The following is a 27,460-nucleotide window of genomic DNA, read 5'->3' on the forward strand; positions in this document are numbered from 1 at the left end:
TTGTAAAATTCGACGTCAAAAAACGAAGTAATGGGCCGCACACGAATTTGCTGCAAGGTTATGCTGTGACCTTGACTATCAAGGTAGTGACCCAAGTGTTGCGCGCGACACGTCGTCTTAACATGGTGATCATTTTCTGTGAAATAGTTGAAAATTCCGAAATCAAATAACGAAGTTATGGGCCGGACACGATTTTGCTGCAAGGTCATGCTGTGACCTTGACCTTCAAGGTAGCAACCCAAATTTGCGCGCAACACGTTGGGTCAATATGTTGATCATTTCTGTGAAATAGTTGTAAAATCCGACTTCAAATAACGAAGTTGTGGGCCGGACACGATTTTGCTGCAAGGTTAGCTGTGACCTTGACCTTCAAGGTAGCGACCCAAATGTTGCACGCGACACGTCGTCTCAATATGGTGATTATTTCTGTAAAATAATTGTAAAATCCGACTTCAAATAACGAAATTATGGGCCGGACACGAATTCGGGACGTACGTATGTACGGAAGGAATGACGGACAACCCGGCGACTATATGCGCCCCTGAACGCTTCGGGTTTCGCGAGGGTAACGAATTAAACAAAGCAACGTCTATGATATGCATTGTCGGCGTGTCATGTCGGTAAGTTTTCAACTAACTTGATGCAACCGTGGCGTCAGTTACAAGCCGTGATGCAACACATTAAAAGAAAGAAGTGTACTGATGTTGATGTATTACAAAGCCTAGATTTAGTTTGAGAAAAAGGCCAGATTTATAAGATTACTATCACATTATTGTGATAGTTTGTTTGTTTAGAAATGTTTTCTCAATAATTTGAAATAAACCACAGTTTAGTTTCATGAACCTTACTCAGGGTGTTTACTAGCCATGAAATCCTTAGAGTCATTTTGACTAAGTTTTACCGACTGCAAGGTCAAATCCCCATGATTCAAACAAAATTTGACCCTCAAGATAAAATCCTTAGGGTCAAATCAGGCCTTTTGGATATTTGAAGGGTCAAAGAGTCATTTCAAGGGTCAAACGGACACCCTGCTTACTAATAGGATAAAATAAATATGTTGAGACAATTAAAAAATAATAATAATAAAAGAAATGTCAACATGATCAAGGGCCACTGTCTTGTACAACAATAAAGCAGAAATGTCAACCTAAGATTAAATAGTAATCACACATGAACCGAATAAGTGTATAGTTGCAGCCCTAGAAATGTCCAGACATAATGTACTATGGTGAATGTGCTTACATACTCATTGTAGGGGATTGGAAGAGCCTGGAAAGAAGATAACTCATCAGTACAAATTGAAGATGGCAGAAGGACTCGCAATTCTCGCCGTAGATTTAGTACTTCCTGAAGTAATTAAATGTAAGTAATCCTCATATTTACGTATGGTCGTGTAGAACAAAGTTTATTTTTCATAACATAGCATTAAATTATCGATAATTGCCTGACAAAGTGCAGTCACACAGATGTAAGAGTTCCTAACCGTTTGCAGGTGCAATCTCAAACAGGAAGTGATGTACATGTACATATATCCCTTTGTAAATTGTTGATAGTTCATGATAACGATATTTAGCTGTGTTTGTCGTAATATGATTTGAATTTACGTACATATCGTGTATGACCTATCTAAAAATCGTTGATAGCGATCCATTTGTAGTTCACCTTTTATGTTTGAACAACAGCCATCGACAAAATCACTTTTTACCTCCAAAAACGACGGTGAACTCGACTGTCCTAGCTCAACTTATTAAGTTAGTTAATTTAACGAACAATAAATACTACTTAAGTGTTTATATCCAACATAAAAATATCACTTTAGTCCAACATGAATATATATTTTAAAACAATAACCGCTTTCTTTTATTTATCCATCATACCACTTTTTACAAGTGTCAATACCCTCTTTTAATAATTACGTACATGTATGTAATTCCTCGTACTCCCGGTTTTCATCATGTTAGGCAGACATTAACAAATAAACATTTGAAAAGATCTGAAATATTATGATTACCTTAAATTTCATCGACAGAGTGACACTCATTATGCAAAAAAGTAATGTGGGTTGGTCAGGGCAGTTCTAACATTCCAATAACCAATGAAAGCAATGAATTATCCTTGGGATAATAACTTGATTGTATTGCAACATAAATGACTAAAAGTATGTTGAAACCACTTGAACGTGTGAAAAACATAATCATCACAGGGCATAAATTACGCAACATATTACGCGACAGGAGGTCAAAAAGATCAATTAAGTTTTATTGGCTTTATCATAGCGGCATAATTATATTTCACAGTGCGAAAGGCACACAAAAAACCGGTTAGATATATAAGAAAATCAATAATAATGAAAAGATACACGTCTATCAAAATATAGAATGTTGATCATTTGAAAGTGAATAGTTCATATATAAGGTAAATAAACAAGTTATATATTCCCCCGTAAATTGCATAGTTTGTATGAGAAATTAGAACCTTTAGGATATGTTTTTGTCTGCGTTATTTCTCTCTTTTTGATGGTTTGTTTACAACCCAGTTGAATAATTGAATGGCCTTGTGTTATCGGCGTCGTGTTTATCGATGGTCGCGTTTAGTAAGAGCACTTAAATATCAAAAGCAAATCTTGATTTTTTTTAACATTATCTTCGTGTAAAAAAAAAAGTATACAATACGCTGAATGACACAAAACAATACATATTTTTTAGCTCGACTTTTTTTTTTGAAAAAAAAAGTAGAGGTATTGTTATAGTCAGGTCGGCGTTCCTGTTGCCGTTGCCGTCCGCAAACTTGTACCTTGATCATAACTTTTTTATTTCTTGGTGTATTTTCTTCATACTTGGCCACAACAACCCTTAGGACAAGACCTTTCAGTAGACCACACTAACCTTGACCTTCATCCATAAATGACCTTGACCTTCAAGGTTAAAAGTCCAATTTTTGCTTGTTCATGCTGTTATTGGCTGTAACTTTGTTATTTTTGAATGGATTGTCTTCAAACTTGAACATAATAATCTTTAAGGATATCCCTTAAAAATAACCAGCCAGACCTTGACCTTCACTCACAAATGACCTTGACTTTGAAGGTCAAATTATTGAAATTTTCATTTTTTTGGCTTTTATTGGCTGTAACTTTGTTATTTTTGAATGGATTGTCTTGAAACTTGAACATAATAATCTTCAAAGATTACTTTTAAAAATATACCGAAAGACCTTGACCTTCACTCATTAATGACATTGTCTTTGAAGGTCAAATTATTGAAATTTTCATTGTTTTGGCGGTAACTGACTGTAACTTTGCTATTATTGAAGGGATCAACTTCATATTCTTAAGGACCAGACCTTGTTGTTTATCAAACCCAAATTTGCTTGCGCTCTTTAATGACATTGACCTTGAAGGTTAAATTACTGAATTTTCTCAGATTTGTGCATTAAATGACCATAATTATATATTTATTGGTGTGTGTGTGTGTGTCTATATATATATATTTACAACAACAACAACAACAACAACTAGAATTGCGTCATTGTTTCTATTTATAGAATCATTGTTTCTATTTATAGAATTGGGTCATTGTTTCTATTTATAGAAATTGCGTCATTCTTTCTATTTATAGAAAAGCATCAATTCTTTCTATTTTTAGAAATTGCGTCATTGTTTCTATTTTTAGAAATTGCGTCATTTTCTTTATTTATAGAATTGGGTCATTGTTTCTATTTATAGAATTGCGTCATTTTTTGTATTTATAGAAATTGCATCATTCTTTCTATTTTTAGAAATTGCGTCATTGTTTTTATTTTTAGAAATTGCGTCATTTTTTCTATTTTTTTTATAGAAATTGCGTCATTTTTTCTATTTTTAGAAATTGCATCATTGTTGCTATTTTTAGAAATTGCGTCATTTTTTCTATTTTCGTTGCCGTTGCCGTCCGCAAACTTGTACCTGGATCATAACTTTTTTATTTCTTGGTGTATTGTCTTCATACTTGGCCACAACAACCCTTTGGACAAGACCTTTCAGTAGACCACACTAACCTTGACCTTCATCCATAAATGACCTTGACCTTCAAGGTTAAAAGTCCAATTTTTGCTTGTTCATACTGTTATTGGCTGTAACTTTGTTATTTTTGAATGGATTGTCTTCAAACTTGAACATAATAATCTTTAAGGATATCCCTTAAAAATAACCAGCCAGACCTTGACCTTCACTCACGAATGACCTTGACTTTGAAGGTCAAATTATTGAAATTTTCATTTTTTTTGGCTTTTATTGGCTGTAACTTTGTTATTTTTGAATGGATTGTCTTGAAACTTGAACATAATAATCTTCAAAGATTACTGTTAAAAATATACCGAATAACCTTGACCTTCACTCATTAATGACATTGTCTTTGAAGGTCAAATTATTGAAATTTTCATTGTTTTGGCTGTAACTGACTGTAACTTTGCTATTATTGAAGGGATCAACTTCATATTATAAGAGAACATTCTTAAGGACCAGACCTTGTTGTTTATCAAACCCAAATTTGCTTGGGCTCTTTAATGACCTTGACCTTGAAGGTTAAATTACTGAATTTTCTCAGATTTGTGCATTAAATGACCATAATTATATATTTATTGGTGTGTGTGTGTGTCTATATATATATATATATATTTATTTACAACAACAACAACAACAACAACTAGAATTGCGTCATTGTTTCTATTTATAGAATTGCGTCATTGTTTTTATTTATAGAATTGGGTCATTGTTTCTATTTATAGAATTGCGTCATTCTTTGTATTTATAGAAATTGCATCATTCTTTCTATTTTTAGAAATTGCGTCATTGTTTTTATTTTTAGAAATTGCGTCATTTTTTTCTATATTTTAGAAATTGCGTCATTTTTTCTATTTTTAGAAATTGCATCATTTTTTCTATTTCTAGAAATTGCATCATTGTTGATATTTTTAGAAATTGCGTCATTTTTTCTATTTTTAGAAATTGCATCATTGTTGCTATTTTTAGAAATTGCGTCATTTTTTTCTATTTTTAGAAATTGCGTCATTTTTCTATTTTTAGAAATTGCGGCATTGTTGCTATTTTTAGAAATTGCGTCATTTTTTCTATTTTTATAAATTGCGTCATTTTTTCTATTTTTAGAAATTGTGTCATTTTTTTCTATTTTTAGAAATTGCAGCATTGTTGCTATTTTTAGAAATTGCGTCATTGTTGCTATTTTTAGAAATTGCGTCATGTTGCTATTTTAAGAAATTGCGTCATGTTGCTATTTTAAGAAATTGCGTAATGTTGCTATTTTTGCTTAATGTTTCTATTCATATATATATATATACAAAATATATAAACAAAACTTATGTGACAAGACAGACCAACTAATTTATTAAAAGGAAACATTAAGATATGTTCAAACCTTTCTATGTTTGCGTTTAGAAAAAGTAAAAAGTCGAGCGTTGTCCCCGCCCGGCGGTGGCTCTTGTTATGTATTAGCGATAAATATTTACACATATTATGTATAACTGACATGAAGGTTAACCCTTTACCTCATATATACGCGAAACAACGCACTTTCAACCCCCCCCCCCCTTTTTAGGCCTGAAATAGTAAAAAAATGTCCTATTTGGGCCCGAAACACATGTTTTCGTTTGAGAAATGTTGCTAAAAAATGTGAGCACTTTTTCGGCGCCGCCCACCATCCAAAAGATACATCAGGGGGTTGCCAGAAGGGGGATGTGCCCCCTTCTGTTTTGGGGGTTTGAAGGGGGGCGGAGTCCCCCTCATCGCCAAACAAATTTTGGACTTGTGAGAGGCTAAAAATGACCCCAGGTCGATGATAAGGTAACGTGTAACCAACGCTGAAAAGCCTTTGACTCTATCTCAATCCCTTGCGAAGTTGCAGCACTTTGAAATAAATTTTGATGGAAAAAATCGAGGCAAAATAGTGATTTTTGGCAATTTTGAGATGTCCCCTCGTTGCCATGGCAACAGGAAATTTAAGACTGAGCATGTCGTTACAAAGGCAATGGTCCAGTCAACATTTGTGCAAAGTTTGATTAGTATTGAAGCATTTTTGATAGTTTCATAGCAGTTTGAACTTGTTACAGGAGACTTTTCAGTGAAAACGACCATTTTTCACAATATGCTCATGTGGGAAATGGTTAACCAAATTAAGTAGGGATATTCTACGTAATCAGTTAAAAATGGCGGCGGAATAACCGATCGCGTTACGGGAAAAAACGACTTTCTAAATCATGTTTTTTCATTAAGGGGCATCTAAAAACACTTGTTTATTTTGTTTTGTTTTGTAATCTAATTATCAAAATCTATTTAAAACAGAAAAAAACATGCCTATTCTTGACCACAGACCTTTAATATATTCTGAAACTTTGGATTTAAATATACATACTAACCAACAAAATATGATAACTGGTTCAAAGAACTTGAATACATTTTACTCCATCTCTATTCAAACAATGTTATCTCATTTTACATATCAAACCAAAGAAGTATGGTAAACTATTATTTTACTTATATAATAAACTAATATTCGCACAGTAGATACTTTTTTTACTCAGAATCAGTGTTTCTTTTAAGATTTGATTATATTCTAAAAGAATATAAATCACTGATTTTAAAATATATAGAATTCAATACCAGTGTAATTTTCAGTGTCATTTCATGTTGGGCGCCTTAACGCAATGATAAAGAGCGAGTAATCCAATAATTGACCGATCGTAACTTTTCGATTTACAAGTTAACAATAACAGTCAAGATGTTCTGAACTAAAACGGAAGCGAAGTCTGGTTCATTGTCCTATTATGATTCCCGTTTAAGATGAAGTTCGCTGGAGGCGCTAAGCGGTGAAAAAATTACCGAATGAAACTTTTAAAATGGAAAATATGAAATAAAGATTGAACTTTTTTTATTTGACATCCCCGATCATGCTTACTTTCCTATTACCAAATTGGTAACAGAACTAAAGATGCAAAAGATACCATGTATATAACAAATGAGCATAATTGTGGAAACTATAACAAGATAACATAAGCAAGATTGCGTTTGTGAAAAATGCTATGCCACCGCATTAATACAACACTAAATAGTAGTGTAGGGACAGAATTTTGTTTGTTTCTAAACAACTGAAGATTGCCATAATGCATAGATCCCTGACCTATCTAATTCTTATTATCAGATTAGTGGTAAAATCTATTGTTATTCAAATAAAAGATTAGAGTAGGAATTTACAAATGCAGTTGAGTCTAGTGAATTTGGTGGTGAAGGTCATATTTCACATGGCCTAAATTTCATGACTGTACATCAAAGGACAACACAGTAAGACACTTTGTCAAAATCTAGGTCAGCTGATATCAAAGTTGACTGTACATCTTAATCTGTGCACATGGTTCAAATTTCATAGCTGTACATCAAATGACAAGAAAGTAGGTAACATCATCAAAATCTAGGTCAAAGTTGAATTTTACAACTAAAATTGTGCACATGGTCCACATTTCATGGCTGTACACCAAAGGACAAGAAAGTAGGTCACTGCCCCCTTGGGCAAGGCAAAATTTTGACCCAAGGGTTTAATTCAAACAATCTTGATACAGGTCCACCAAACCACAGACACTTGGGGTTTGGAGCTCAAAACGCCTTTAAAATCCAAATAAAATGCATATTTGTCAATCCCAGCACATGTACTGATCATATATATCAAAAAACTTAATATAAGCCGTTTTGGCCCCAGTTTTGCCGTGTGCAAAATGCGCATAATCGGATAGCTTCGTTCACAGCCGTCTGGTCCATTGAATTTATCGAAAGATTTTGTAGTTGGAGGAAAACGGCGATAATATTGATGTTTATTTCGGCTGTTGCGTTGTTTATATTACCGTTGAAGTTTAAAATTGACCATCATCGTGAAGAATTATATCTTCTGTGTCGATGGACCTAAGGATTATGTGAAAATATTGGAAATGGAATAAAATACATGGTGATTATGACGGTAGGGGTGCGGATTTTTTCCGGCGAACATTTTTATCTTGTGTATTATTATAGATGTTGAAATATGAATTTTTTTCAAAACGGCTTATATTAAGTTTTTTTTTGATATATATGATCAGTACATGTGCTGGGATTGACAAATATGCATTTTATTTGGATTTTAAAGGCGTTTTGAGCTCCAAACCCCAAGTGTCTGTGCACCAAACAACGTTTCATGTCAAGTCTCTATGCTATTATTGCGCCCCGGGCAGAGCCAATGTTGACAATAGGGGCAAAATTTGAACAACGTTGGTAGAGGACCTATAGATGATATCATATAGCAAGCATCAAAGCTCTAAGCCTTGTACCTTCAGACAAACACATTAAAAAATCTTTACTTTATGTAAATAGTTAAAATCAATGTCCACCGGGGCGGGCCCAATTTTGACCCCAGGGCTATAATTTGAACAATCTTGGTAGAGGTTCGCAATGCAAAGTCTCATGCCAAATATCTAACCTCAGGCTATTGTCAATTTAGAGAAAATGATTTTCAAGTTTTTACTATATACATATAAGGAAAACAATCGCCTATGGGGCAGGGCAATTTTAACACTTGGGTATAATTTAAATAACTTTGGTAGAGGACCCATAGATAATATTATATACCAACTATCAAAGCTCTAAGTCTTGTACCTTCAGACAAGATTTTTTTTACTAAATGTACATAGTGAAAATCAATGACCCCGGGGCAGGGCCATTTTTGACCCCAGGGCTATAATTTGAACAATCTTGCTAGAGGTTTACTACACAATGTTTCATGCAAAATATCTAACCTAGAGAAGATGATTTTTAAGTTTTTACTATATACATATAAGGAAAAACTATGACCCCCGGGGCGGGGCTAATATTGACACTCTGGACAAAACTTGAACAACTTTGGTAGAGTACCTATAGATGATATCATATACAAAACATCAAAGCTCTAATCGTTGTACCTTTAGAAAATCAATGACCCCCGTGGCGGGGTCAATTTTGACCCCAGGGCTATAGTTTGAACAATCTTGGTAGATGTTCACTACACAATGTTATGCATGTTATTAAACGTTTATGATCTAAAAGAAAGAGTAGAATAGAGAAAATAAGAATCCCTAAAGAAAGCTCAACACGACAACATTGAAAATGCTGCATGCTCGGTTTGATTAAGCCTTTTCATGGACGGTACTGAAAGTGCAAGGTACCGTCCACGCCCCCTAGCACCGGGTTAAGCAGAATTCAACATTTAACATGAACTGGTACAATTTTGAATTTTGAAACATCCGCAGATGTATTCATTTAGCGGTTATTATGGAACCTTCAATGTGACACGTAAGTGCCATTCCATGAAAAGCGGCAGAAAACAATGGGCGGAACTAATCAAAATGGAATTTTAAAAGGGGATCAGATGTTATGAAGCATGCATATCACAGATATGACGTCAAAATACAAATTTAAAAAGCAGGCCACATATAAACCTGTTTAGAATTTAAAGTTATACTAAAAATATGATCAAATCGCTGAAGGCAATGAAAAAGACAAACAGGAATGCTCAGCTTAACTAGGGACTTCAGGCAACACATTTTCACTCCATATGAACAGGTAAATGAATTCTATATGTCAGGGTTTACGTCTAAATATACAGAACACCTATGTTTTTTTGAAAATTATCTAAACGAGTAAATAAACTCACGAAACTCGCATTTAGGGGCAAATAACTTAATAAGTAGCATAGCGGCCCCGATATTTTTTTCCTAACTTATTTTCAATGAAATATCTCCGGAGAAAAGTTGGAGTCTTTGAACACCAAAAAGTTTACAATTAAAAAAGAAATGTTCAGCATCCTCCTCGATATGGCAAAACTCACAAACAGAGGAGTTTGCTAAGTGATTTCTATACAGGTCATCATTCAAATTACTACATCTATTTCTTAAACGTGCATGGTAAACAGTTAATCTTTCTCCAATTAAATAATATTTAGGGACAAGTGTGGGTTTGAATTTATCCTTAAGTTTAGTTTTGAACACATTTAAAGAAGGCGAGACACGTATCTCATTATCAAGACTATTCCATGCCGAAATTGCTGAGGGTATAAATGATCTAGAAAATATTTCTGTTCGTCGTGCTATTGTTACGTAATTATCGTTATTTCTAAGGTTATATTGGTTACTTTCTGATACAAAATTTGGGAACAAAGTGTCCAGATAACTTGGAAGCTCCCCATTTTTAGCTTTAAACATTATTGATAACTTTTGCATTAAACGGCGATCTGCTAAAGAGACCCAACCTATTTCGTGCAGAAGTCTTTCTATAGACACAGAGCGAGGCAAACCAGTTACTAAGCGTGCAGCTTCGTATTGCATTTTTTCAATTTTTTCTTTTTCATATAAGGTACAACTATCCCAAATAACACTAGCATATTCTAATAAAGGCCTCATATAGGAAATATAAATTTGATTTAATGTTGCTCTATTTAATTTGAACTTTAATAAACGCATAAAACCTAATATGTTGGACGCCGAGTAAGTTATATTATTAATATGTTCATGCCAAGTTCCATCATCACTTAAGGTTAACCCCAAATGCCTGTGGTGTTGAGTGTAATTAAGTTGAACATTGTTAAAGTACAATTTTTTTTTTCATTTCTAATAAGAGAACAAAATAATACGTCTGTCTTATTAGGATTAAAGGTTACAAGCAATTGGTCTGCCCATTCAGTAATAGTTTTAAGATCAATATTTAGAGTCTTTTCTATGTATTTAGAATCATCGCTTGTTACTGATAAAGAATTATTATCTGCAAAAAGACGAGTCAAACTAAGTAAGTTTTCAGCAATGTCATTAACATAAATCAAAAAAAGAAGAGGACCAAGCACAGATCCTTGAGGGACACCAGCATTTATGAATTTTGTGTCAGAAAAAGAAGAACCAACAAAAACGCTTTGGTTCCTCGACTTCAGATAGCTAGCAATCCAAGTATTCAAATTATTTGTAATGCCGTACTGATGCAGTTTAAACACTAGACCTTTATGCCAAACACGGTCAAATGCTTTAGAGATATCACAGAACACTATACAAGTTGATTTCTTTTCACCAAAAGCTTTACATATTTGATGATAAATGTCAATTAATAGATATACAGTAGAATGCCCTGGAATAAACCCGGATTGATATTTGTAAATAAGATTGTTCATATGTAAATGGTTGTAAATATATTTGAATATAATTCTTTCCATAACTTTTCCTATGCAACTTATTAAAGAAATTGGTCTGTAATTAGAACAAAGATCGTGCTCCCCTTTTTTAAATAATGGCATAACACTTGCGTTTTTCAAACATGTGGGATATGTATTTTCTTGAAGGGAACGATTAAAAGTGTACATAGAGGTTTACAAATGCTAGAAGAGGTTTCTTTAAGCATTCGGTGACTTATCCCATCTGGTCCACTAGCCTTTTTATTATTATTAGCATGAAAGAATGTCTTTAACTTCTTCTTCGTTAATGATTATGTCACACAAATATTCGTTTGTTTTAACAGAGACAAAGTAATCATTGAGCGCATTTGCCTTTTCTTTATCAATACATACAAGTCATTATTAAGTCTCAATGGCGGTATTATTTCACATTGTTTATTATTTTTAACTAACATTTTCACAATTTTTCAGTATTCGCGAGGATTATTACTACTTATATCGTTGATTGTAAATTCTAAATTATTAAAAAAAATTGTTTCGCGTGCTTTTTATAATTATTAACCTTGTTTCTTAAACGTTTATATAAAATCCAGTCTGACGATTTATTAGTTTTAATTGCACGTGATTTTTGTCTGTCACGCTTACGGGAAGTTCTTCGTATTATTGAATCGTACCATGGTCTGTCGAATGGTCGTATTGTAAATGCTTTATATGGAATGCATCGTTTTGTCAAATCTAAAAAAGAAGAGGTAAATAAATCGGAAGCCTCGTCTACAGTGCCATTAGATAATATTGACCAATTATATGAAGTTATCAATACATTTAACCGCACAAAGCCCGCATTTTTATAATTCCAAACACAACGCTTATAAGTATTAAAAGGTAGCGCTTCAAAATGAATAAAAATATAACTAGCATAATGATCACTAATGTCGCTCGGAGTTTCTGAAACACCAAAGTCAAATGATTTTATTTCGCTAGAAATTACTATTGGGTCAATAAGTGTGGCAGATGTATTTGATACACGAGTCGGCTGATTGATAACATTACTCATATTATTAATAATTAAGATATCACGTAGTTTATGGTTTGAATGATTGAGTTGATCTTCATTTACATCACCAAGTAAAACAATGTACTGCGACAACTCATGCGCTTTTTCTAAACAGTTATCTAGTTTTGATCAAAACTGAACAGTAGAATTTGGGTGACAATAAACAGTGCCTATCAAAATGTTCTTCTCCTTATCTTTAACATTAATCCATATTGATTCTTAAGAATACATTTCTAATTCAAAAACTCTTATTGTTACCAATTTATCTGACGTATAAATAATTATCCCCCTGAATGGGCAGTGTTAGCCTTCCTATATAAACATCTATATCCATCCAAAAATATTTGATCGTCTTTAATTGTATAAGTTAAGTGAGTTTCTGTAAAACATAAAATTTCGAAGTCATTGAAATGATCTTTTATGAAATCAATTTTGTTTCTTATACTTCTAATATTTTGATGAATAATTGAGAGACATGCATCATTTTGATTGCTAGGACCCGGGTTGGTTTCTATGTCACCTGATAACAATAATAATAGTTCTTTTATAGAAAAAAGAGCCTGAGAACCTATAAAGTAAAATAATCGTAAACATTCTGCAATGTTTTGGGAATTTTTTTGAGGTTATTATTGCAAAGAAGAAGAAAAATGTTGATAGAAAATATAAATTTAAGCAAACAAAACCCCAGAGTACAAAAAATACTTCTAAAATATATCACTATAAACAAACCAAAAATATAGAAGACTGAAGTGTTTCTGTGGGTTTTGTTTGAAAAAATATGAATAATGAAAACAATGTGTTCCATTATTATAATAATACAATCCTATAGCTGCTCTCCAAGCACCAATGCTTATATTACCCATTGGGAAGTAAGAAAACGAAATGCAAAGGAAATGTTATGAGCAGCCATGTATGAATTAAAGAAACTGAAAATGACATTTTAAAACAGAACAGACAAACCATCACAACAAAACTACACGAAAATAAAATAATCATTTGATGCTTTTTTACATAAAAGAAATATTTGCGAGCAGAGAATAAGCCGACGTCATTTAAAAATATAAATACTTATTTGAACGAACCAAACTTTAGCTATGTTTAGGGATCTATAACATAAATGTTATAAATGACTAGCCACATTTTTAACAAACACCCTGTATTTTTTACTACGTATAAATTACACGATTAAGTTTTACACAATAGTATAATAGACAGTTGCGAAATTCTGTTGATTACTTAGGATTATAAAAAATGAATTTGAATAAGTGAAGACAGCAATATAATTTATGTTCTGGAAATTAAAAAAATAGAAGAGATTATTAAAGCGGTAACAACAATCAGCGGATATTGAAAATATTTTCAGGATATCATTTCAAAAAATAAACTTAGAAGTTAGATTGGTAAAAAACAATATATTTTTTGACAGTGTTTACATAGTTATAAAACAAAAAATGAGAATTTGGATATTTTATAAACTTTAACTGAGATTTAGTGTTCAATTTATATGACACTTATTAAATTATATACATATATACTGTACATATTTACAAATAAACATCATCATGTCATTATCGTTAAAAAAAGAGAAAAACAACATCATCATCATCATCATAGAAAAAAATCTAATCATCAAACAACATTACATGTCATGATCACATCGTCACATAAGTACATGTATATCATAATAATAATTACATCATATCGTGATTATATCGTTATCATTACATTTTTATGAACACATCTCATCATGATCATATCATCATCGTTTAATCATCAATATCACATATCATCATCATTACATTACTTTTTTTGTTAATTTCTAGGTCAAGTTCAAATATGCATCACCTGGGGTCAAAAACTAGGTCACACATCCAAAATACGGAAAACCTTGTTAACACTCTTGAGGCTATTGTTTTGATCCAAATATCCATAAAAATGGTCAGAAAGGTTTGATTTTTAGGTCAAGTTCGAATATGGGTCATCTGTGTTCAGAAACATATCACACAGTCCAAATAAGGAAACTCGTTATTATTAGACTAGGGGCTACTGTTTCAGTCCAAAGGTAGTTTGATGGTTTCTATGTCAAGTTCGAATATGGGTTACCAGGGGTCAAAAACTAGATCGCTACAGCCCTAATATGTAACAAAAGCCACCCCGGGCAGGGCAACGCTCAACTTTTTTACTTTTTCTAAAAGCAAACAAATAAACGGTTTAATCACATCTTAAAGATGAAAGTGAAGTTTAAAATTTATTTATTTCAATTTTTTATAGGTCTGTTTAGTCACAGTTGTTTTGTCCAAGTACGTATCTTTTCCATGGCATATGTAAATTATTCAACATGTCTGCAATAATCCATTGATAATTAATACTTAACATTCACCGTTTCCATTTGTTACAATGTAAAATACATGTAGTATTGAATTCAGTCATTGAAATGAACAAGTTAGTCATAATTGTATTCCTTTATTGTGATATTAGTGATTTCTGAATGTTATTTTTCTGTTCGTTTGTTTGTTATAACCAGTTGCATAGTATGGAGCAGAATTTGGGTATTTATTCGCTGTTTATCTATCAATTTCTATTTATTTAATTTATATTCGTATTCATTAAATTCTTATCTATAATCATATAAATTTAAATTGATTTAAACAAGTTTAATTGCTACTTTTTAATTGACAGTTAAACATTTGTATTTTGATACTGCATAATGTAAGGTTCAATTGTTTCTACTTCTTGTTTAAACTACGTGATTAGATATTATGTTGCATACTTCTTCCTTTTCAATTTGAATAATTTAGTTTTAACTTATGATCTTGAACGTCATTTTTTTCAAGAATACAAAGTGGGTTACATAACACTGAAATAAAATCTATACGAATGCACATAGACTAATACGAACTGCAATAACACGAATACGAAATTACATTTGAAATTTAAATTTATACATCTGGCCGGGAACCAATATTTCCGTACAAGTCCGTAATTTCTGACGGTGTAACCGTTGAAATATTCTCTTCAAAAAAATCCACGAAATCCAGGGTAGCACTCCACAGTTAATTTCAAGTTCCTGCCGTCAATGTCCTACAAGCCGTCTAATAATTCTGATACCAAACTACACAACCGTGAAAAAGAAAACACATTTTGTTGAGAACAAATATGACATAAGATTGCAAATCTACAAAGAAATCATCCAATCTGCAATAGACAGGCTGTCAAAAAAGTTGCAATTTATTCCGTTGAAGCCCAAACTCTACAGTGACCCGAGACACAAAACAACACATTTCGTCCCTCTGGCAAAAAAATACCTGCAAATATACAGGCTAAAGGAACACCGTCTCTCTGCTTTAGCAACTCCCTATACATGCAAAATATCACTGGTGCTCAACCTTGTAGATTTTTTGCTACTGCTAAGTTTGTACCCCCCACCTGTAAAATGACTTGTTTTACCGTGCATGCTGTTTAAAAGCAATGTTTACAAAAAATGGCGGCCTCGACATCTATAATCAACAGCATGTGCTTTCTGGCCATGTTTTCGAATTTGCCAGTGATCATATTAGATGTCACATAAACAAATTTCATGCTGAAAATGCACTTTAAAGACAACCAGTCATTTAACCTTTTCCCTTATATAGACGTGTTTTGACGGCTTTTTGCCCCCCCCCCATTTTTTGAGGCCTCAAACAGTGAAAAAATGCCCTATTTAGGCCCAAACACTGTTTTTCATTTGAGAAATGTTGTAAAAAAAAAGTGACCACTTTTCGGCGCCCCCCCCCCATCAAAATAGTACATCAGGGGGTTGCCAGAAGGGTGATGTGCCCCCTTCTGTTTAGGGGGTTTGAAGGGGGCGGTAGTCCCCCTCATCGCCAAGAAAATTTTGGACATGTGACAGGCTAAAAATGGCCTCAGGTCGATCTAAGGGTAACTAGTAACCGACGCTGAAAAGCCTTTTACTCTATCTTAATTCATTGAGAAGTTGCAGCACTTTGAAATCAGTTTTGATGGGGAAAAAAAACCAATGCAAAATAGTGATTTTTCGCAATTTTGAGACGTCCCCCGTTGCCATGGTAACAGAAAATTTACGATTGAGCATGCTGTTACAGAGGCTATGGTCCAGTCAACATTTGTGCCAAGTTTCATCAGTATTGAAGCATTTTTCATAGTTTCATAGCAGTTTGAACTTGTAACAGGAGGCTTTTCAATGAAAACGGCCATTTTTCACAATATGCTCATGGGGTAAAAGGTTAAATCCAGAATATTCACTATATCCAAGAAATCCTCCCTGGCCATTCGAAGCTGTGGCTTACATTACTGTGGTGTGCTACCTATAAACTTGGATTAAATCGCCGCGTAGCATTGTATCCTCACACCTTGTGCTCACGGAAAATACCGAAGCGATACATGAGTTATCTCCCGTCACTAAGATTTTGCGCTAGAATTTTAGGTCTGGTACCAGCTAGGACACAAAAAGCAAATATTAATCACGTGGTTTCTAGTTTTTATTTGTTCTGCTGTTCTTCTTATTGAAATGAGTCAGTTTTATTTCGCTTAAGGTTGTTTAATGTTAATAATTTCATAAAGTTAGAATATGGATAAATCTCTATAACAACAATTCTTATAGCCTCTACATACAAATTTATTTTCAGTGTGAATCGAATGGGAATAAGAGTTGCACAAATACATTTGTAAGAAACAAGTTCGAGAAAACACACTTTCTTTTGAATAAGTAGAAATAGCACATGTTTAAAACAAAAAGTAATTTATTGGTATCTAATATTAAATTAAACGAATTAAGATAAAGTACTGTAATAGATAAAACTATCTTCCAATATGCTGTTCCGATATGTAATTATGAAAACATTTTAGATATAAATCCGTCAGACTTGGAATTAACAATAAATGATCAGTTATTTCTGGACACCTTATTAATGGAAATTAGAGGAAAATCTAGTTCATTTAGCTCATATAAAAAGAAAGAATCAAATAAACAGGAAATAGTCATTAAAGAACAGATTAAAAACTTGGAAAATTCATTTACTGCTGATAAAGTTGAGCAATTAAATAACTTAAAAGAGGAACTAAATAAGATACAGAATGAAAAACTTACAGGTTTTATGATAAGATCAAAAGTTGATTGGATTATTGATGGTGAAAAACCAAGCAAATTGTTCTGTAATTAAGAAAAGAGTAATTATATAACAAAAACAATTTTCAGTGTAATTAATGATGATGGAACAGAAATTTCAAATCAGACGGACATTCTCAAAGAAATCTCGGCTTTTTATTCCAAACTATATTCAGCAAACAACATAGAAAATTCAAATGAAACTTTCAAATATTTTATTGACAGCTTAACTTTTCCCAAATTATCAGAAAATGATGCTGCATCTAAAGAGGGACCAATAACAATAAATGAGGCGTCAAATGTTTTAAAAAATATGGCTAACAATAAAAGTCCAGGAACTTTTGGCTTTAATGCAGACTTTTATAAAGTTTTTTGGAACCGTATTGGTATTTTTGTTTGTAGGGCTTTAAATCATGCTTTTTCGTCAGGGTCTTTGTCGCTTACGCAAACTCAGGGAATCATCACATATATTCCGAAAGGAGAAAAAACTAGAAAATATTTAAAAAACTGGCGACCAATTACTCTGTTAAATTGCGTCTATAAAATAGGATCAGGCTGCATTGCAAATCGTTTAAAGAATTTTTTTAGATAAAATAGTTAGTAATGATCAAACAGGCTTTATTGAAGGCAGATTTATAGGCGAAAATACTAGATTAATCTATGATATTATGAACTACACAGAAGAAAAAGATATTCCTGGTTTACTTCTTCTAATAGATTTTTAAAAGGCTTTCGACTCATTATCTTGGAATTTTGTGTTACAAACTTTAACCTTATTTAACTTTGGAAATGATATTAAAAGATGGTTCACTATATTGTATAAAGATAGTGTATCTACAATAAGTCAGTGTGGTTTTCTTTCTGACTTTATTAAAATTCAAAGGGGCTGTCGTCAAGGAGACCTTTTAAGTTGTTACATTTTTATCTTATGTGCAGAAATATTATCCATAAAAATTAGATCAAATGAAAAAATCAAAGGTATTAAAATAAATGGTATTGAACATAAATTATCTCAATTTGCAGACGATACAACTGTTATACTTAATGGCACTGATGAGTCTTTAAATGAAGTCCTAAACACACTTTCAGATTTTTCTTTATTTTCAGGTCTTAAGGTTAATTTTGATAAAACCAAGATTGTTTGGATTGGTAAACTTAAATATAGTACAAATAGCATTAAAACTAAATGGACATTATCTTGGAACTAGTCTTCTTTTGATATGTTAGGTATAAAATTTCATGTAGAACTTAAGAAAATGGTGACAATTAATTATGATGAAAAAATGAATAAAATGCGGAAAGTATTATCCAATTGGAAACGAAGAAATTTAACTCCAATCGGAAGAATCGTAGTCGTTAAATCTTTATTGTTATCAATATTCACACATTTATTTACAACTCTACCAAATCCAAGTCCTTATATAATTAAAGACTTAACTGAAACTTTCAGAGATTTTGTCTGGCATGGTCAATGTAAAATTAAGCAAGAGGTCTTTAGACAAAGTATTGATAAAGGTGGTCTAGGAATGATAGACGTTGAAGCATATATTTACTCTTTAAAGATATCTTGGATAAGAAGAATTTTAGTCAATAATGGTAAATGGATAGGTTTGGCATGCCTCAATTTTTGATATAGAGAAATTAATTAATTGTGGTATAGGGTATTTAGAAAAAAAGGTTAGTGAGATAAATAATGATTTTGGAAGGACACTTTGAATGCATATTATATGTTCTGTAAAATTGTAGAAACAAATGAAAATGAGTTATATTCTCATCCAATTTTCTATAACCCTTTAATAACTATTGGCAATCAACCAGTGTTCTTTAAAAACTGGTTTAATGCAGGTGTACATGTCATAGGTGATCTTTTGAAATCAAATGGACAATTTTATAGTTTAAATGAATTTAATGACAAATATAACATAAATACTAACTTTATACATTATCTTGGTATTGTAAATGGTGTATCCAGTTTCCTTTCATCTTATGATAGAACATGCAATTTCCTACATAGACCTTTTATACCACCTTTTTTAAAAGTTATTTTAAAATTTACTAAGGGTACACATCCTATGTATGAGGCATTTATTAAAACCAATATAATACTTACTTGTATATCAAAATGGTGTGAAAAGCTCAATGTAACATTAAGTGAAGATGATTGGAGTTACATTTTTTCTTTACCTTTTAAAATATCAAATGATTCAGGCCTACAATGGTTTCAGTACAGAATCATAGAATAATAGCAACTAATTCATTACTTTTTAAAATGAAATTAAAAGATAACGAACTCTGTAGTTTTTGTAAAAATGAGAAGGAAACATTAGAACACATGTTTTGGTTTTGTCCGATAATAAACAATTTAATATTTTCTGTTTTTGAAAAGTACGGCATTTTTAGATCTTTGCTCAACTGTTGTAATTTTATCCTTGGTTTGAAAGATAGTAATTCAACTGCAATAAATACGATTTTCCTTTTTCTGAAAAGATATATTTACAACTGTAGAGTAAAAGAACAAGTACCAAATATTACAAGAGCACATCAGTATATTAAATACCAATTTATAATTTTGAGAGAGAAAGCAATTTACCAAAATGATTTAGATACCTTCAATAAGACCTGTATTCTTTTTTGTCAAAAGATAGAGCTATAGTTAACCTTTCATATGTTTGTAAAGCTGAAAACGAAAGCCAGAAGTATAAATGATCAAAAATATATTACTTGCAAAACCAGTTTTTCTGTCACTTTTTTCTTCTTCTTTTTTTCATATAAAAACAAATATATAATTTAGTTCCTTGTTAACTGAATAATATATAACATATGATTATATGTAACATTGGTAAATATGGTTGTAATTGTATATTGGTCATAACGCCTGCAATACATTATATGTTTGTTACTGTTATATTGTTTCATATGTTTTATATGTTTTTATATACACAAATATAATGTACGGTATAGAGCAGGATGTCCTCGACCTGCATATACCTATTGACGAGGAAAATAAATTAATGTAAAAAATAGAAAAATAAAGTTTCCTTTTAAAAGGAAAGGCTTGCACAGTTGTGCCTTCATCCCAACATATTTAGTTGTTTTTATTTTTGTAAAAACGAATAGGTCTATTTTTGTCAAAACGATTTGAAATCTATTCACTAATAAAGAGAATAATCAATCGTAAAAATACTAACGTGGAGATCTATCTATCATACTGAAAGGAAACAAGTGTGCACATTTCATTTCCACTTTTTTCGCAGAGAAATCATTCGTTTTGGCAGTATATAGCAGCTTTATAGACAAGTAAATGCGCTAAAATACTTCGTTACGTGGTACCAATTAATAAGCATGTTCACAGATACGATGCGCTATCTATAAATCATCACGTGGTAAGGTTAATGATATGCATGGGCTATTTTTAGATTACCTCACCAAGTTCAGTAGATCTAAATATAACTCGATCATGCGCTAATATTCTGTGTGATTTGGACCACCCTTAGAAGACGGAATACTACTACAGTCAACAACTCTATTGTATAAAACTAATACAGACAAAAAACAATTATAAAAGAAACTAACTTTTGCGTCTTGAAAAAGAATTGAAATGGAACAATTTCGTTTATAATTTATTACGGTTTAAATCAATAAATCATCCTATTTATATAAACAAACTTGGATTACCGAAGTAACTAAAATAGCTTAGATTTCCGTAATAGCCATTTCATATGGAAAACTTGTTCCGGTTAGGTGGTTTCCTGCTTACATCTGTTGGTGCATGATTGAACGGGTTACCAGCTGCAATCGTGCCAATCGCAACCTTTCGGCCTTTTCCGTCACTCTTCGGATTAATGATAATAGCCGGTGTAGTTCCGATTGCAATCGTGACAATTCGGGCGATTCCGTCATACTAAGTAATATAACGGAAATCTAAGCTATTTTAGTTACTTCGGTTATCCCAGTTTGTTTATATAAATAGGATTTCTATTTTTACTTGATTACCGTAATAAATTATAAACGAAATCGTTCCGTTTCAATTGTTTTTCAAGACGCAAAAGTTAGTTTCTTTTATAATTGTTTTTTGTCTGTATCAGTTTTATACAATAGAGAATGGTAGTAGTATTCCGTCTTCAAAGGGTTGTCCTGCATGATCGAGTTATATTTAGATCTACTGAACTGGTGAGGTAATCTAAAAATAGCCCATGCATATCATTAACCTTGCCACATAGCGCATCGTCTATTTGTGATCGTGTAACATAGTTGATACATGCTTCTTAATTAGTGCATTTACTTGTTTATAAAGCAAAGGAATGATTTCGCTGCGAAAAAGGGGAAATGAAATGTGCACACTTGTTTTCCTTCAGACTTCATTATCACGTTAGTATTTTTACGATTGATCATTTTCTTTATTAGTTTTATACAATAGAGATAAGAGAACTAAATAAACCCTTTATGATGTACAAATACCGTAATTCAAAAAAAAAAAAAAATGTGATAATAAATTGAAACAAAAATAAAGTTTCCTTTTAAAAGGAAAGGCTTGCACAGTTGTGCCTTCATCCCAACATATTTAGTTGTTTTTATTTTTGTAAAAACGAATAGGTCTATTTTTGTCAAAACGATTTGAAATCTATTCACTAATAAAGAGAATAATCAATCGTAAAAATACTAACGTGGAGATCTATCTATCATACTGAAAGGAAACAAGTGTGCACATTTCATTTCCACTTTTTTCGCAGAGAAATCATTCGTTTTGGCAGTATATAGCAGCTTTATAGACAAGTAAATGCGCTAAAATACTTCGTTACGTGGTACCAATTAATAAGGCATGTTCACAGATACGATGCGCTATCTATAAATCATCACGTGGTAAGGTTAATGATATGCATGGGCTATTTTTAGATTACCTCACCAAGTTCAGTAGATCTAAATATAACTCGATCATGCGCTAATATTCTGTGTGATTTGGACCACCCTTAGAAGACGGAATACTACTACAGTCAACAACTCTATTGTATAAAACTAATACAGACAAAAAACAATTATAAAAGAAACTAACTTTTGCGTCTTGAAAAAGAATTGAATGGAACAATTTCGTTTATAATTTATTACGGTTTAAATCAATAAATCATCCTATTTTATAAAACAAACTGGGATTACCGAAGTAACTAAAATAGCTTAGATTTCCGTAATATTACTTCGTCTGATTCCGCAGTATGACGGAATCGCCCGAATTGTCACGATTGCAATCGGAAGTACATCGGCTATTATCATTAATCCGAAGAGTGACGGAAAAGGCCGAAAAGTTGCGATTGGCACGATTTCAGCTGGTTTCCCGTTCAATCATGCACTTACAAATGGAAGCAGAAAACAACCTCACCGGAACAAGTTTTCCAAATGAAATGGCTTGCAGCCGTGGCTGCAAGCCAAAAAAGAGATGAAGTACTGGCATTGGCTTTAGAATATTACAACTTACTATAAACATAGTAAGAAAGAATGAATAAATATTTAAAGACGTTTTCGGTAGTTTTCTGTGCGCATCGTTATGCGCTTCCAAGAAAGATAATCACGGATAATTACTCTTCAAATGAAGGTCAAGTTTAATAGTATTCGGATAAGTGTTTAAATTTCGGCTATAAGCAAATAATGAGTAAATAATACAGAATAGGTACATGTATTTCTAAATGTTCAAAAGGAGATCGGTTCAAAAGAATAAGAGGTCGTTTAGACAACATCACATAAAGGATTTCTCCAAGCATTAGTACGACAGCATTGATGATGATTCGGCGCGCGTTATCCCACCCACTTGTGTTATAGTGACGAAAGTGCGTCGCGACTTGATTACTGGCAGACAACTGGGCAAAGAAGTTTAAAATGATATATTTTAAAAGTGTTGAATAAAAAAACAAAATTAATATCTAAGAAATGTTCCGAATTTCATTATTTTCTTTGTAAATTTCTGAATACTTGCTTACTGTTCGGGTATGTTAGTCGAGTGAAAAAAATAATATGGCCCTAGATATGTTTTAAAAAGATATTCAGTATCATTTACTTAATATAACATCAAAAGAAAAAGAAATTTTTATTACAACATGTTTTTGTTGTATATTTGACAATACATTTAGTATAACACTGATATTTCTTAAGAAAGCGTGGTAATTTTGACAGTTGGCATATGCGGTAACCATGGAAACTGCCCGTTTACAAAAAACTAACACGTCAACATATATATTTTATTTCTATTTTTGAATCCACCATCAAATGTTACTTGATATATCAATAATGTAGAAAATTCTATGAAAGAAATTTCTTGATACCTTTAATTTTTTACAGAGTTCATGTTTATTTTTCTATTTTTTTGTTTAGTTAAAAAGCATGACAACTTATTTTTTAAAGAAGTATGTTACAATTATTGTTTGTTTTATACAGAACCCTAAGATAAAGCAAGCTTTGTATAAAATTATGTTTATTGTGAGTGTAATAAGCTATTTTATACATTATTATAACATAGTTTGGCTATTTTGACAATTTTGAGATATACGGTTACCATGGAAACTGCCATTTTTCAAAAAATCCAACACGCCAACATATATTTTTCTTTTTCTTTTTGAATTTGTCATTAAATTTTACACAACATACAAAAAAATTAGAAAATCCTATGAAACACTTTTTTCAATATCTCTAATTATTCTCAGAATTCATGTTTATTTTTCTCATTTTTTGTTCGGTTGAGGAACATGTTGAACTCATTTTTTAAAGAAATATGTTCAGATTATCGTTTGTTTCATACAGAATCATTAGATAAGATTATCTTTGCATAAAACAATGCTCGTTGTGTGTTTAAGCTATCTTATACATTTTCTATTCGTTATAACACAGTTAGGCTATTTTGACAGTTTTTAGATATACGGTTACCATGGAAACTGCCATTTTACAAGAAATCAAACACGTCAACATATTTTTTTTCTTTTTCTTTTTAAATTTGTCATTAAATTTTACTCACCATACAAAAAATTTAGAAATTTCTATGAAAGGATTAATTTTTCATAAAACTGTAGAAAATGTCTTTAAGTAAAGAACTTTGATTTACTCACAGATGAATCAAATTTGTAGGAATATGATTTAAACTTAAGCAAATGAAAATAACAAGTAGTCAAATGAATAAATACCCAAATTCTGCTCCATAGCATAGTATATGCCTTGTTTTAATAAAAACTAAAAACTGAAACTGATTAACTACAAAGTAACAGCCAATTATAGCGATACACACTTAAAATGAAAAAACTTTGACCATATATATTTTTGTTTTCTTCTGTAATATATAAAAATACAGATGAAAAAATATATAGCCAATTAATGCAAAGATCAGTGAAAATTCAATAATTTAACCTTCAAGGCCAAGATCATTCAAAGACCAACGTCAATTTAAGTTTGATATTTATGAAGGTCTTATAAAAAATGTCAATCCATTCGAAAATAATATAGCAACAGCCAGTTACAGCAAAAAAATGAAAATTTCAATACTTTGACCTTCAAAGTCAACGTCATTTATGCGTGAAGGTCAATGTTTGTCTAGTTAACTTGAAGGGCTATCCTAAAATTTTATTATGTTTGAAATTGAAAATTTGACGTTGAAGGTCAAGGTTATTTGTGGATAAATGTCAAGGTATGTCTGGTCAACTTAAAAGGTCTTAACCCAATGGTTGTTGTGGTGAAGTATGAAGACAACACCTCACTAACTTAAAAAGTTATGATCAAGGTACAAGTTTGCGGACGGTACAATGCCTCTATCTTTTTTTTTCTTTAAAAAAGTCGAGCTAAAAAACCTCGTTAACACTCTAGGGGATACTGTACTAGGGCCTTCATAATAAGGTGAGCGATATAAGAGCCATCATGGCTCTCTTGTTTATCTATATTTTGTTTGTTCACTCTTATCCCGCTCTCAAACTCATTTCCGCCGGGGAGTTACAATATATAGATAGCATTTAAACAGAGATCAATTGACCCTTCACTAGTAAGTAGGCTTTCCAATAATATAGAAATTTATCAATATATCTGCTAGAGCATGATCCGCAAAATGAATAAAATATTGATAATAATAAAGTAGTAAATTGCTTAGTGTTAAATATACATAATTAGAAAACATTCAATGCGGATAAATATGCAAGCATATGTATAAATAAAATGAAAATAATAGAATTTCAGATCTATCTAGCAAAGAACATCGAAATTTACTTGTGGAGTTTGAATTATATGTATATTACTGCAGAGATAGACAAGACACACATACAAATTATTAAATTGTAAAAATGACACCTGAATGCCCTTTCTTATGGCCTACGTTAAGTACGTGACACCCTTTGCTTTCAGCGATTTGATCTAAGTTAAAGTTTTCTTTGGATTTTTGTATAAAGTTTGATACTTACAGAAGTCAAAGTCTGGTCGTTTTATAAAAGATACTACGGTATTTTTAAAACGTTTGTCAGATAAACAAAGAGATATATAAGTAATTAAGTCGTATTTGAAATAGGACCCTGCAGACTGTCTTGATAAAAACAAAAATATCAAGCCTAAACATCTTGATATTTTAACCATTACATAGTTTATACAAAGCTTAATATTTATTAATACTTGATAACACTTAATATAATATAGACATATTTATAAAGTTTGTGTATGTCAATTTCGCACTCCGTACGTTTAGCCAAATTCGTTAGTGAAAAGGAGATGAAAAAAACATGATTACAACAATATAAAGATTTAATAATATATTTGGTTAGGGGACCATATATGATAAATGTCTTGCATTCATTTTGAACAGTTGCGAATATTTCTTGAATTGTATGGTATTACAAACACAAGCAAAAATCCAACAAGTATCCGTTTTAGGAATGTTCGCCTACTTGTCACATTCTATTTATGAATACACGCCTAATATAAATTAATGTTTATGTATAATTCGGATAGATAGTGGTATTTTACCTCATACATTAAAACATTGAATAAAATGATTGTGCCGATTTCAAAAATATTAAATAATTTTGGTCTATAATACTGAATTGCAATAAAATTGAATGATTGCAGTTTGAATAAATATTGTCTTAATATTAAATAATGTTTATTTATATTAAAGGGAAATTTCATTGGGCGCAAATGTGGTTACATATATGTTTCAGCGTTTAAGGGTAGTCTTGGTTCTAAACGACTGTAACAATTTGATATTGAAATATTCCAAAACAAAATAGCGGGATTTGTGAGAGATTTTCAATGACAAACAAAAAATAAAAATCCCCTAAACATTTGCCTTTAAAGTATATATAGTACAACAAACGTTTAAACTGTTTCAGCCATGCGTCAACAACACAACACACATGTAACCAATGGACTGAACCGTATGGTAAAAGTCGAAATAAAACATATGGGAAGAGAGCACAACATACTTCGTGTTGAACCAGGAAAAACACGAAACGTTCCCACAGAACATGGCAAAGTAACAATAAGTGTGTATGACGCTCCAACAGATAAAAAACCATACGAAAGCATGACTTTACAATCCGACCAGAGTGTTTGTATTGAAAAGAATGCAGAGGGAAAGCCACAGATTAGATGTGTAAAGTACGGTACTCTTACTCAATGTATTGGTGATGCAGATAATTTTAAATAGGCATAAATGTACAGCAACAATTTAAAGTCTTTTATATAATTTTCAATGTTTTGTATTCGTTTGCATGATGTCATATTACGACGTACCGACCAGAAAACTTCACAAAGATGCAACTGATTATGTGCAAGACTTCCTAAAAATGTTTCGAAATATGTTAATGAATCCATTCGTAATCTAAAGCTACGAGAAAAGCACATAACATACGCTCGAAAATCGTAAATTTTGCGAGGCTAGAGTAGCTGAAATTGCTTTTCTATTACTAGTTCTTTGAATATCTCTAAAATACAGTAGTTAAATGCACTTGAAATATATGAATATACATATATGAAATATATAATTGTGTTCAATAAAATAACAATGAGCTTCAATTTAATGGAGTTTAAGAAACTCCATGAAAATTGTGGTTTATTTCATATTCAGTGTAACTTCAT

At 31.8% G+C, this 27,460-nt stretch overlaps 1 protein-coding gene across 1 annotated transcript; it reads left to right on the plus strand.

Moving 5' to 3' along the window:
- The first annotated feature begins 1,232 nt into the window (after positions 1-1,232).
- Positions 1,233-27,238, plus strand: LOC132725596 (uncharacterized). The gene is made up of 2 exons (XM_060710739.1): positions 1,233-1,362; positions 26,713-27,238. The coding sequence occupies exons 1-2, from the start codon at positions 1,233-1,235 to the stop codon at positions 27,027-27,029; spliced, it is 447 nt and encodes a 148-aa protein (XP_060566722.1). The 3' UTR covers positions 27,030-27,238.
- The last annotated feature ends 222 nt before the right edge of the window (positions 27,239-27,460 follow it).

This window comes from Ruditapes philippinarum, unplaced genomic scaffold, assembly GCF_026571515.1.
Source record: "Ruditapes philippinarum isolate M1 unplaced genomic scaffold, ASM2657151v2 ctg425_1_1_1_1, whole genome shotgun sequence".
NCBI classification, from domain to species: Eukaryota; Metazoa; Mollusca; class Bivalvia; order Venerida; family Veneridae; genus Ruditapes; species Ruditapes philippinarum.

Bases quoted from the DNA above. Each gene is read 5' to 3' on its own strand.
- LOC132725596 (XM_060710739.1), top strand. From the start codon at position 1,233: ATGTGCTTACATACTCATTGTAGGGGATTGGAAGAGCCTGGAAAGAAG. The intron at 1,363-26,712 runs GTAAGTAATCCT...AAACTGTTTCAG, and splicing joins ACTTCCTGAAGTAATTAAAT to CCATGCGTCAACAACACAAC.